Source organism: Rhynchophorus ferrugineus, unplaced genomic scaffold (genome assembly GCF_030347505.1).
Source record: "Rhynchophorus ferrugineus isolate W39M unplaced genomic scaffold, kcgeb_rfMv2 rfM6, whole genome shotgun sequence".
Classification (NCBI taxonomy): domain Eukaryota; kingdom Metazoa; phylum Arthropoda; class Insecta; order Coleoptera; family Curculionidae; genus Rhynchophorus; species Rhynchophorus ferrugineus.
In genome coordinates this window covers 31,397,884-31,411,960 of record NW_027472585.1, presented here as the reverse complement: position 1 = coordinate 31,411,960, position 14,077 = coordinate 31,397,884, and the positions used below count along the sequence as shown (strand labels likewise).

The 14,077-nt window shown below is 29.7% G+C and overlaps 1 protein-coding gene across 2 annotated transcripts in view; it reads left to right on the top strand.

Annotated features, from left to right (window-relative positions):
• The window catches only part of LOC143198238 (uncharacterized), a 126,461-nt gene that overhangs the window by 3,280 nt on the left and 109,104 nt on the right, over positions 1–14,077 (top strand). The window contains exon 1 of one of the 2 annotated variants that reach the window (XM_076407366.1): positions 3,126–3,266. The exons of the other annotated variant lie outside the window; for it this stretch is intronic. Coding sequence (XP_076263481.1) covers positions 3,261–3,266 — 6 coding nt within the window. The 5' untranslated portion in view covers positions 3,126–3,260. Of the gene's footprint in view, positions 1–3,125; positions 3,267–14,077 lie in introns of those variants that run through there. 2 annotated transcript variants of the gene reach the window in all.

Genomic DNA, 14,077 nt, shown 5'->3' with positions numbered 1-14,077 from the left:
GTAACACCATTGTGTATTATGATTTTTATTTAATTTTAAAGGTGTGTTTTCTTTTAATTAATGATAACTTGTTCATAATAAAAACTCTAGTCAACTTTATGTAAATCAATATATTATCTATTGCTGCTATATGATTCTGTCAGTTTTCTGTCACAAAAGCGATTTGTTTGTGAAAAAAGTGCTCTAATTTCGACACAATCTTGTTCACTTTCTTCATAAAATTGGTATATACGTTATATTCTCACCAAGAGATAATTGATAGTTGGAAAAAGCTGTCTGGTCTTTACCAATGTAGCACAACCCAAGCATTTCTATTGCTTCTTATACCAATTCCAACCTTTTTTCATTCTAACCTATCCTCAGATTTTTATTTATGTATCAAATTGTTTTTGTGTTTCGCAGTTCTAGTAAAACTAAATGACATAATTAGGAATTTATGCATGGGTTTAATTTGAAATTATTTTGGAATATATAAATTAAATGTAATTGTAATTTTAGGAATTTTCGTTCGCTAATAGCGGTAATTTATCAATATTTGAGGATGTTTGATGAGTTGTTTGAGAAATGCAGTAGATTTCTTCATGTTGAAACAGAAAATAAAACCCTCTGAAAATGATATTGTTCGTAACCATTTTAAATGTAGAATAACCGGCAGATATAAAGGTCTAATGTATATTTACCCCATATAAAGTTGGTATATACCTATATTCATTCTATTGTGTTCATGGTATATATGATTTATTTATTTCAATCACTACTTATCTCTAAATTCATATGTAGAAATACTTCAGAATCAATAGTATACACCTCTTGAGTAAAACAAGGTAATATAAATAATTTGTGACGCTATTTATAGAAAATTAACAGTGAAGAAAATGATATTGTGAGTACAGTAGTTAGTTTGCTTACTTGTAACTTTTTCAGAAAGCTTTATTCTTTTCATTTTCTTTTTTTTTTAATTCAGTGACTTAGGATTAACATTCTTATTATTCTGATTAACATGCTACTGTGAAAAAAGATGTATATATGGATTTTAGCATTTTGAAAGTGTTTATTTCAACACTTGATGATCCTTATTCGTTCGAAAAAAATAAGATAAGTAATTGGGAAACTGGAGAATCCATTCCATGTACAGTAAATCATGGAAAGTTGGATAAGAACAGCGCTATTCAGAAAGATCATCAAATGCAAATTAGTGGACGAAGGTACAGGCGCTATTAACAAATAATTTTATTACTAGAACTAGAAGTTGTCCATACGGGACAACGACCACGTACATCCTTTTTGTTCGTTTCTTTATGGGGGAGGTCGGCCCTGTGTTTTAGTGATTATTGAGTATAATTAATCAGTTGAGTTGGCCATTCAACTAAATCTAAAAAGTTATTAATCATTTGCTTGAATAATATAATCAGATGAAGGTGATCTTCTGATATCATTGTTCGTGTAACTTGTTAGTTACTCATTAACAAGCTTTACGGATTACCATAGATTGATACGTTTAAATTTTGGAATATAATGAATAATAAATAAAATTCTTGAAGGAATATTTAATAGATTTAACAATTTAAATTTAGGGACCAAACAAAGGTGGGTAGGCGATAGGAATGATGGATATTAGAAAAACATCGATGTTAATATTAAATGAAAAATATCGATGTACGGTAAATATCGATTGAACAACATCGATATGTATAGAAACATCGATGTTTTCGGTAACAAATAAAACTGATTATTATATTTATGAAATGTGTTTATTGTTGTTTAAGTCACAAAAGTTAAAAGAAAAAAAAATACCAGTATTTTTTGGGCACACACTGTAAAAAAATTAACTTTGATAGGTGTTTTACCTTTAGTCTGTTCGGTTGCTGGTACATGATTTGGTCAGCTTTGGAAAAAAGCGTTTCTGAAGCTGGGGATGTCGCTGTGCAACACAAATATTTAAGAGCTATTTTCTTTAAATTAGTGTAGGTGGATTCTAGCACTTTCCATATAAGTAATGGATCTCGATTTAAATTAGCTACCGGGCTTTTTAAATAAAATTGTAATTCCATAGGCATATTCGTATCACGTAGATAAACCAAAATGTTATATTATTGTCGTTAATAATTTTATAATGATCTTTCCATATATCTACAGCTTGGTCTTCTTCCACTTGTAGAATTTTCCGCCAATTGATCATTTTCAATTTGTTCATTCATCTCATTTGTAAATGAATTCTTTGATAGTTCAGAGACCATAGGCTCTGGAAACAACCTAATGCATCTTGGAAATTTATATTTTTGAAACGAGGTTCCAAGAGAGTGGCGACAGCAAACATATCAACAGTTTCTCTTTCTAGCAATCGTTTCTTCCTTTCTTTAATTACATTATTTTTTAAATTCTCTCCAATTTTCTGTTTTGGTTAGAAGCCTATCACTTTTATAGTAAGTAATGTGGTAAGTGGTATAACTTTACTACCCGTTACATATTTTTACTATAGACTTCACATGTAGTTTATTTCTATTGATCGTCAAATCTGACAGACTTCTGTTAAATTAAAAGTAATTGACGTTTCGATATTTTATTCTTATAACATCGATGTTTATTCACAATCGATGAATATCGATGATCCCTAGTAGGCGATCGTACAGCTTATTTTTCCGTTCAACTCACGCTCATTAGCTCACATCACACGATGATAACTAACGAGATTTTAATTCGCTTATACCATTTTGGTAAATTCACCTTGTAACGCGGAGATAATGTCCGGCGGCGGTTGATTGTTTATCGGCGATGGCTTTGAAAACGTTTCGATTCGACTAACGCGAGATTCCCGCCACACAAAAAAAGTATTAATAGGAATTACTCATAATTAGGCGTCTTCTTTCTCGTTGTTTTTCACCTTTTTCCAAAATCGAACCGAAGAAGGTCGACTTTTGTTTCGACGGTCGTCGTCCATAAGCGATGTCGTCGGACATGGAGCTTAGGAGACGGAAAAAAAGCGATACCATAATTAATAAGCGGCGACATTGCTATGCAGGGCACAGATCGTTTGTTTATTAAGTAGGATTGTTTTGTTGGCGAACGTGAGTATTAACAGTTTTCGATTTTTTTTGTTCGTTCGCTTCGTGACACGATGACCAGTTATTCGGGCTGACAGGTGTGCAATTAGTGCGAACGGTGATGTTCAGTGGCAGAAAATCGGTTGGATGTTAATGCATTTTTAGTTCCGGTTTCTTTCTCCTCGTACTGATGCTTTGTAGTAATGAATTGAGATAACTATGGAGGTATGCATTATGTATATATCACACTAAATTTAAACACAATGAAAAATCATTGTATTTGTAATTAATATAGTTAATATTTGTGATTATGTTACTATAACACTATGATCAGAAAATAGTAAGACTTAAAAATCTTGCCACATCCAAAATAATTAAATTTTAATATTTTAAGTGGACTAAAATCCAGGTCCTCTAAATGATTTTTTTAAATTCATAGTGTAGCCAGACAGGCAAAATGGTATGAGTTGAATTTTTGAGGAGAAAATCACGAAAAAACAATGATATGAAAGGGTGTGGTGATGAGAACATCAAACGATTTGATGAAGTTGGTTGAAATGTGATTGCTTTTATATAGCCTCTAGGGATCATACATTTATTTCATTTATTCGAAATGTAGAAAAATTTCCACTCGTTTTTAAGTTGTCTCTAGCAACTTGTTCATCCACCACTTCAACATCCATCTCTAACAACATTTTTACTATTATTTACTGCAATCCTTAGTCGGAGCTATAACAGATATATTTTTAAATGTTTATTCGGCCACAACTGTTCGGACCTGCGATACTGTTAATCTTCTACGTTTCAGATTGATCTCGTCATTGAATCCAAAAATATTGGCTTCCCCACAAAAGCATCTTTATTAGACAATAATATCATCTTTCCTTTTAATAACATATATTTCTAAACGAATTTAATATAATTTAAGTATACCAGTTATATAATGTGAATGCTTTAAAACAGCAAAGCCTTTAACTTTAAAACTATTTTATTTTACTCAAAGAAGTAGTGAGTTATTGAACGGCCTGAAAAAAAAACGATACTGCCGGCTCAATATAAACGATCCCTATGTTTTAACACCTTCCTCCTAGAGAAAAGACCGAAGGGATGTTCGAGGTGGTTGTTCCGTCTGGACAGCTTATAGTTCTAGTAAAATTATTTGCGACTGTCTTGTGTACCTTTGTCTCCCGGTTTAACTTTGCAGATTTTCTGAATAGTACTGCTTCTACCCAAATTTCCATGGAATTCTATATGGAATGGTTTACCAAGTTTTATTAAATTCAATAGTCTGTGGCTAGGAAATTAAGCTACTACAATCCGTCCAAAGTCCAGTAATCTATGTTATTTTACCGCAACTTCAGTCCGTTTTTGGCCATATACTTTGAACTGCAATGTTTGTAAAAATTCACGGGCTAGGAGTGTTTTTGAAAGCATGGATATTTACTGTAAATGACTAGCGGTCTTTGAGAACCTTCAACCCATATGTTGTGACCTTACTTCTTCAACTGCAATACATTTACCCGAACTTCACTTAACCATACAAGGATTACTTCCAGTAACCTCGGAACGATTGCCAATCCAACGTCAATCTATTTTATTTTCTTGATAAGTAATTTTATTTCGCTTCAAAAGAGAACAACCTTATGATCTCCCCGGAAACCTTTTATTTTATTTTACAGAATTAGACGGCGACTTATTTAATGTAGAGCAAAAACGATACTGCCGTTTCAATCTTTCACGCATGACATCTTTCAGTCTAGCATTAACATATCGTCTCGTTCCTGCAAATAACTAGGGCCGTATCTATTCTATATAGGCCGTCGTATTTCTAGTTGACAAATACCAGACCGTATCAGCAAGCCTGAAAAGTATGATTTTATTCCAGATTATATTTTCACACATTCCACATACATCTTGGAGTATATCTTTAGTCTATTGTTCATTAAAACTCAATTACTAGTGAATATTAGATCGGTTATTGAGTTTATTTGATCACATATTTCTAGACTTTGCTCTATTTAGGTTTAGTGTTTTTTATATACCATACCCATTGTTGACAGTTCAAAATTTCTACTTTCTTCTTCTCTGCTGTTTTATCTGATCATCATACTTTAGATATTTTCACGTCTTTTCGATGGGGTTTTTAAAGCTAGGTTTTTATATACTCTGTCAGAATTTGCTTGATGTTGATAGTAGTTGATTCGTTGAGCTCTACGATATGGTCTTAATTCTTTTTATATCAATTGTTTTTTAGTTTTAGTGCTTTACTTGTTCATGATTTTTTAAACAAATAATTGTGTTGCTAATAAGTGAGTTTGTGTTGTAGTATCTTGGCTACTACATTATATATTTAGTAGATTCGAATCTTTGGCGAACTTGTAATAAATGAGTATGAATGGATAGTTTTATTGGTTTTGCATTGACACAATCGCCAAGGTGTATGTGAATATCATCGAATAAGATTATTTTGCTATCGGTATTGATTAATTCTGGAAATAATATTTAAGTATTCCTCATAGCGGAGGAAAGTGGAAGTACGATAATGTTGCTATAATTAAAATTACATGCACTTCATGTCTTATATAGGATATATAAATATAATTAGGTTTTTTAAACTTATTGCTAATAGCCGTTCTTGAATATATTCTAGAAAGAAACTAAAATATTTTAAAGGATATTTCTACAGTTACTACGACAGTTTATAATACCACTGTGATCAAAAAATGTTCAACATTCTTCAATTATTGATATGAGATAAAGATTCTAGTGTGGAATTTTCATTTTTCTCAAGCATTTTAAATATTTCGAAAATTATTTGGTGATGTTATATCCAGAGTGCAAATGTTTTTCGACACCTATCGATGAAAACCACCTTGGTATGGTACATATCAATGATTTGGTACTCCAGAAAAGTCGAGTGATAATTAGATACTTTGTTGATGTCACAAATTATCCTCTCTTCTCTCGCCATAGTAAAATACATTTTTTTGGCAAAATTAGTGTTTTTTATTCAACATAATTCCTTTCAAGGGTGATACACTGATTATAGCGACCCTCCAACTTTTCGATGCCATTTTTGTAGTACGATTTGTTCTTTGCTTCAAAGTAGGCCTCAGTTTCGGCGATCAACTCTTCATTCGACGAACATTTTTTCCCAGCGAGCATTCTTTTGAGATCTGAGAACAGGAAATAGTCGCTGGGGGCCAGATCTTTTTCGAATAGACTGGAATAATTGTTTCAATAGCTAAAAAACGTTTTATTTTAAGTCTTTTGCTATTTTTTGGGAATATAAAAAATATATCGAACTTAAATAACCGAAGGATATAAATGCAACGATATTTATGGATTAATTAATCATATTATTGGTATTTTATCAGTAGATAAATAAACCTCAATACTTTTATAAACCTGTTTACATATAATTGTATGCATCTATCCCAGGTTATTTGTATAGTAATCCATTAATCTAGTTTAAAGTGATAATATATCAATATTATTCTAATTTGTATGATCAACTGATGTGACATTATCAAAACTCTATTTATATATGATGTTTGGCAGATTTATTTCTATAATATTTGTCCTTATTTTATTTTTACTATATATAGATAATATGTCTGTTTTTATGTATTTAATACTTAACATATTGAACACATTGAGAAATTTATTAGGTTTAATGTCACTAGGTGTGATACTTAATCATAAAAGTTTTATAGTAATATGAATTTGAAGTTCTTGTAAAGATTTATTGAGATTTATTCTTTTAAAGTAATATTTACAGGACGTATTGCAAAATAACAGTAAACAATTACGGTTTAGGGTTTGGTTTAGAAATACTAAACATGTAACTATAGTTTAACAAAATAGTAGAACTGAATGAATGGTGATCGCTAAATACCAAAAGGTATGAACTTCTATCAGCTGCAAGAGTTAAGATGGGCCATTAAAGTAATTACTACCGCCTTACGACTTAATGATGCAGCGTATTTGAAAGGTAACATTATGTCCGAATGCAAGAGTGGCGTCATTCGTTCATTCAGTTAAAAGTTATTGCCAATTTTTATAATATATTGTATTTTAATTCCGAAAAGGGAAAAGTTCAAGTTTATCGAAAATTGCGTTTTGATTCTGGTGACGAGTGCTTAAGTGAACGCCAATGTCAAAATTGATTTGTCCGCTTTCGTTCTGGAAATTTTGATATTGAAAATACATATCTCTGTAGTCAGCAAATAGTTGAAAAAGCTAGACTAAAAATCGACAATAAAATAGTTTTGCCGCTTGAGTAAATTTACTTATGGTAAGTTATAATGGACTGAGTTTTCATCACCGACAAAGAAGCTCGGAGAAGCATTCCTCTTTGTCGCTTATGTGGTTTAGTTAATAACACATAACTTGCATCTAGCATTTCTTGTAATAAAGAAGTTGAAAAGTGGACCGAGTGTTGGAGATTTCACTGTAAAACTTTATGCTTTTTTCGAAATTATTTTCTGATTGTAAGACACTACTCTTTGAATTTCATAATAAAGAGTCTTTAATATAAAATACCATATGCTATAATAAGAGTTGTTAAAAAATTATCGTAAATAATACGTATATTATGTTAAATATTCAGTCATAATGAAAATATTCAGCTGAATATAAACCTTGAATTTGATTTTGAATATCCATCACACATTCGGAAAATTTATTAATATTTTTTTCCTTCTTTCAAACACTAATCACTCATAAATAAACAATTCTAGTGCTGTTATAATCGATATTGAACGATATTGAACCTTGTAAAATTTCGATAAAAAATAACTTAAGCAGTTCGTTGTAACAAATTACGAATGACTTTGAAAATATTTCAGCCAAGAAAAAAACAGACAGTGTTAGTAGAGGTTACTTAAAATCAGCGATTACTTTATTACGTTGTCCTAAGTAATAAGGATCTGAGAAAGAATATTCTGTTTTGTTAGAAACATTACATTTCTTTCCGTGTTATTTAGTATGTGATGTCGGTGAGGACGTTTGTTACTTTGAGTCGTTTAATTTTTTGTTTGTATTAGTATGGTAAGTAAATAGCGAAATAGTTAATTATTGGGGCTTGAAATATTGAACAACATTTTAGTGAATTACTTATTTTTACAGATTTGTTACCGAATTATTACTTTATTTATTGTGCGAATTTATCTTAATTTTATTTTTAATTAAAAAATATCTGTTATTTCAAATCATTTAAATATGTCCTGTAAGACCATATTAAAAATATTGTACCTTTTTAAGGTTATTAGAGTGGCAGAGAGTTAGAAGAGTGAATTTCTTTTTTTATAAATCTTTTGCATGGACGATGTCTGGTAAATATGGTACTTTCAGTAGGGTTCTTCACTTAAATCTGTCAGGAATTCGTTCACCTTTCATTCGATAGACATGTCGATTGACTGATTGTCACATCTTAAACGAATGACTTCATTTATAATACGATCATGGAGAGAAATATGAAAAAAATTCAACGGTAGATGTCACTTTCTTCTCTTGTATTATTGATCCCAAGTACTTGCACATGCTCTCCATTTAGATTTACAATTGTAGGCGATACGTCAGTTGTCAATACTTGAGCTGCAATGACGACGACATTTTTTTGGCAAACAGATCTTAAACGAATTTGACAAATAATTTCGCACTCGCATAGAAAGAAGTTATTAATAAATGCGAATCACTGTTTTCTTCTAAAATTGTCTTAGTACTGGCTTATTAATTAAATTTAAGTCAGCAGCTTTCTTAGAATAAGTATTTTATTGTAATACGATCTCGGAAAGAAATATTAGCATTAAACATTGTTGTTGAAAATCCTCAAGCTTATAGATGTCATATTGTAATAGTGTCCAACATTCAGAAGGATTAACAAGATAAATATTCGAAAGAGGTTGGTTTTAGTCTTGATTGTAATGTTTACATTCTTACACATGTACCATTATAGAGAAACAAAAGCTCCTGCAGCTTACTAGTTCAGCGGTAGATGCCACTTTCCTTTCCTGTATTATTGATCCCAGGTACTTGCATTTGGCGATACGTCAGTTACTTATACTATAGTCTTTTCTTAATTAATTCTGAGCTATTTGCATTATACTAAGCTATTTGGTTCTGCAATGCGAACTATATCATGAATAATGCTGGAAGTCTTAACAGCTGTATCAGTGGTTAAGAAGTTTGTAGCAGCATATTGAATCTCATGTCTCTTTTTAAATACTTTTCGTATTTCGCATCCACTATAATATTGAAAAGAGATGACGACATCTCCTTGGCAATCACCGACTCAAATCTTAAACGAATTTAACAAATAATTTCGCAGTCGCATAGCAAGAAGTTATCAATAAATGCGGATCACTGTTTTCCTCTGAAATTCTCTTAGCACTTGCCTATTAATTAAATTTAAGTCAGCAGCTTTCTATTTTTTCTTTTGAGAACTTCTCAGTTCGGTAGTTTGATTTCGAGGATGTTTTAAGGCTTTGATATTTGCATTCCTGAGTAGTGAATTTTAAAAAAATTGGTTTTTCTGATTCTATATCTTAGTGGTCTTATCTATTCTTCACCTAGTAGTTATTTTTATTGCTTGCCAATTTATTGTTATTACTCACTCACAAGTTATTTTTTGTTTTGAGGGCTTTATCTGTTGATATTAAGTTGGTGTCATTTGCTCCTAATATTTTTTTATCAGCGATAAGTTCTCTATGCTCATTTCTCTTTGTCTCGTAATTTAATTTAAAAATAGCTTTATCTATTATATATATTACTAATGCACTTTTAATACATGTATTTCAAAATCAATTGTTTCTTTACGATAATGATGGGCATTGATTGAAATTATCAGAATATTTATTTGAACTTCTAAGTAGTAAATATATTATTTACTTTATTACTTTACTTTGTTATACTTTAGTATAGTTAATAATTAGAGTTTGGTACAGAAGGAATATGATATAAAAATAAATGTATTTTATACTCTATTAATATGTTTTTAATATATAGATTTTTTGATAGTTCAAAACTAATTATGTCTGGTAAATGTGATATATATTGTGAGTTTGAAGCTATTTGAAATATCATGGTGAGTAATTAATTTAAATATTTGTTATAAATAAATAATACTTATTTTTATTAATTTATATTTTTTAAATTGATAATAATGTTCATGTATGTTTAAACATATATCCGTACTACATCATTAAATTCGGAAGTAAATGTTACCTCTACGTTTTATCAATTATAAGCCATTAAAACGTTGAATGTCGAAAGCTAATTGACATTTTTGTACTTTTAAATGCGACCACTTTGAAGTGGTTTTTAATTGTTTAAACAAAAAAAATATTAATACGGATTAGTCATAATTAACACTTATCTAGTTTATGTGGCAATCAAATTAAATGAACGAGGTTAATTTCGGAATGAGTCGTATTGATTAAAATGCAGTATTACAACAGTAAACACTTTTAGAGTGTCAAAAGATTAATTTGTATATTTTTAATTATTTCAGATCAATAATTATAAATATAAGAAGAAAAAAAAGGTTGTTATGTGAATAATGTGTAATGCTTTGAAGGTACATTTGTAAGTAATATAGTCAGATCAAAACAATGGAACTGGAAAAACTGGAACTAAATTGGTATATACAATAATAAGTTGGCAATAGTGTAATTGTTGAGCTTTTTCTAATGTATTTTATTTATTTTAAAAATTTCAAAATAATTTTTATACCTTTAAACTCTTCATCCACTAAAGAAGTATCAACAAATGTGTTGTCCTTTGCATCTCCTTGAACTTCAATATAATTTCCCGGCTTCTGTTGGAATATATTTGTTTTCCACGCTGAATTGTAAAAATAATCAGAAAGCAGAATCAAAAGCAGGATCTAAATTTGGAGAATAATTGTTGCAATTTTTTTCGCTAGTCCAGATCTTCGGGTTGAAAAGGTGCAATTATAATCTGACATTTACCTTCTTGGATGTAATCAACAAAATGAGTTCCGAATTCCATCAGGGCCCAGGTGTCGAGTTCACATCACTCCTTCTTTTATTGTCTTGACACAGGATCATGGTGATAGGCCAAGGTCTCAAGAATAGTGATCAAAGAATGCATTTTATGATATTAACCAGCAATCGAATATATTTTGTTTCATTATTAGCGAATGTTGTGTGCTTTGTGTACACACATTTCTAAAACTCATAATTTGCTTCACATTACTTAATTAAAGTACTAATATTTATACCAAGTATCTCTTGGGTAATCGATAGTGTGATAATTATTTAACAAAATTAAAACGAAGAACCATCAAACACAAAATTTATTACAGATGACAGATGTATTATTTTAGTTCAAGAAGTTCACATGAAGCAGAGGTATTGATAGTTTTTAACTGGATGTATTTTTTTTTTCATTTTTGTCGGATTTGTGGCATTTTTAAATGCAAATGCCTTTTAGAAATTCTTTAATACCCAAACGAAGTGTTGTTCTGCGTAATAATCTCAAATTTTTGTAACCTATGGTTTTAATTATCTGCTAAATCAACACTAAGCATATTCTTCATGAACTTCAAAGCACTATCAGTGCAGTTTCAGTGATCTTATTAATTTCGTCATTTTAAAAACAAATTCATACAAAAAAAAATTCAAACATTTATTATTAACGGATTAAACGAGTTTTGGAATCGCATGATCATTATACTAATACTAAGGCTATTTCTACCAGGTTTACCTTCAGGTTTATTTTCACTACTTTAAATATTTATATACCATAGAGTAGGACTTTGTTTTATATTTGCTACAGAGGATTTAAGTTATTAAAATGAGTATAAGTTGTGAATTATTAGCGATATTTTTATCTTCCGGGTTATACAACTTTTTACATTATATTAATTAGAAACCATTTAAATCCATTAAATGTATTATAAGTTTCAAGTTTTTTATTTACTATTCAGTAACTCACTTTTAATTAAATCTCGGGAGAAGATGAATTTGAATGTTTTTTTAGACTTCTTAATTTACTTTCTTGTTGTGTAACGTAGCTGATATAATCTCCATTAACTTTTTGCTAATTCATATTGTCTTGATACTCAGTTTAACCACATATTATTTAACATTATAACCCATCAGGATATTAGAGAATAATTAATGGGATTTTTTTCTGAGAGTGTTTTAACCTATCATTAAAAATCATTAATTGTATTATAATTAGCTTTAATTAGTGTTACCACGTTTAGATAACAATGAGTTTATTGAAGTCGTATTCATCATGGTAATTTATTATAATTGTTGAATTAAATGAGCATTTATTGAGCAAAATTTTCACCGAAAGTTAGTTTCAAAAGTATTTTATGTAGTTTCCACAATTTTTCCATTTTTCTAGATATGTATCAATAGAACTGTTGGTTTTGAGTCTAATCATTTTTGTACTCTGATGCATCAATCTTGAGTCATTATTAGACGTCAATTCCACACACAAAGTTTCGTCACAGAGTAAATTAAAAATTCCTTTATGTTTAAAAATTTGGGTTTTAGGAAGTCCTTTTTTTTAATGAATCAAATGAGTGATTTTTATTTTAATTTTTTCTAAGAAATATAAATGGTTACTAAATATATAATTCCGGTTATTTCTAAAGACAATCTATAATTCACTAATTTTCACTCACTATTTCATTCACTATTTCTCACCTAATAAATAAGAGATAAATATGATAGAAATCAGATTGTGTGCGATTCAATTATTCCGAAGATTGAAGCCAAATTACCAGACATCGAGTCTTGTAATATCCTTTGTTAACTGTTTCATGGTCTTTGTAACATCTTAAACACATAAATAGAAATATGTAATAAATTACATAATAATATCAATTTGTGGCTGCTATCGGTTTGGATTGCTGTTTTTTCTTCCGTATTTGATTTTTTTTCAGTCAGTTAGGTACGTATACTAAACCATTCTTTGTTGATCGCATCAGATGTAAACAATGTTGAAGGTCATGCTATTTTATTTTGGATTGCCATAGCACGTCTCCAAGTTCTTTACGTATTTGAGGTGGGCTTAGGCTCATGTATTCAATTCCTTCTTTGTTGTTGACTTTAATATCGACATTTTTAAACCTTTAAATAATAAATAAAATATTTATAAGACGCTAATCATTATGGTGATATGACTACCTATCTATAGATACGACCGCACTCTACTCAACAGTACAATAAAGTCTTCAGCCAGCAAATATTTTTTACGATTTCCATAAAGAAGCAGTTATTTCAAATTACCATAGCATACAAATACAGGGCACTTAAACTATTGAACGACATATATATTGAAATGACAAAAAATAACAAATATCCAATACAATTGTTGGATTTATTCTATTTATTAGGATGTACTAGAACACAGTTTTGAATGACGAGATATCCTATATTTTTGCTACAAATGTTAACCTTAAAATATTTATTTTCAGCAAATAGAAGACAATATGTGGCTGAATCTTCAATTTTATTAAACTTAATCTATATTGTATTAATTAGCCGTTTCTTTTAATTTTTTTAATCGCTAGAATGTTGTTTTTCAAATTGTCATTATAAAAACGAATCAACTAATTGTACTTAACATAATTAGTAGAGATTAACCTAGTTTAAAAGGAAATCGAAATAAATAAACTAGGTTGGTACGAGCTGTATCGATTGAGATATATAGTCACTCTTATACTATAATTTTCTGCAATAAATGAAACTTACAGAAAATGAATGGTTGGTGAAGTTTTAGTTTTGGCTACTGTATTCTCTTTCGTTTTGTTTCGGATTTAATGGCGGTATCGCACCATTGAAACTAAACTTAAATGTTTAACGAATTAAATTATATTCTGTTGCATTATCGTGTATATGTATATCTTTGTCATATATTATCATGTATATTAATTATTATTCTCAAATAAATCATAATTAACAGTTTAACCTTATCTCCTAAGAATATCAAATAAATAGGATTGTTTGAGTATTTAATGTCATAACAACGTACTTAATACTAAGCATTTATGT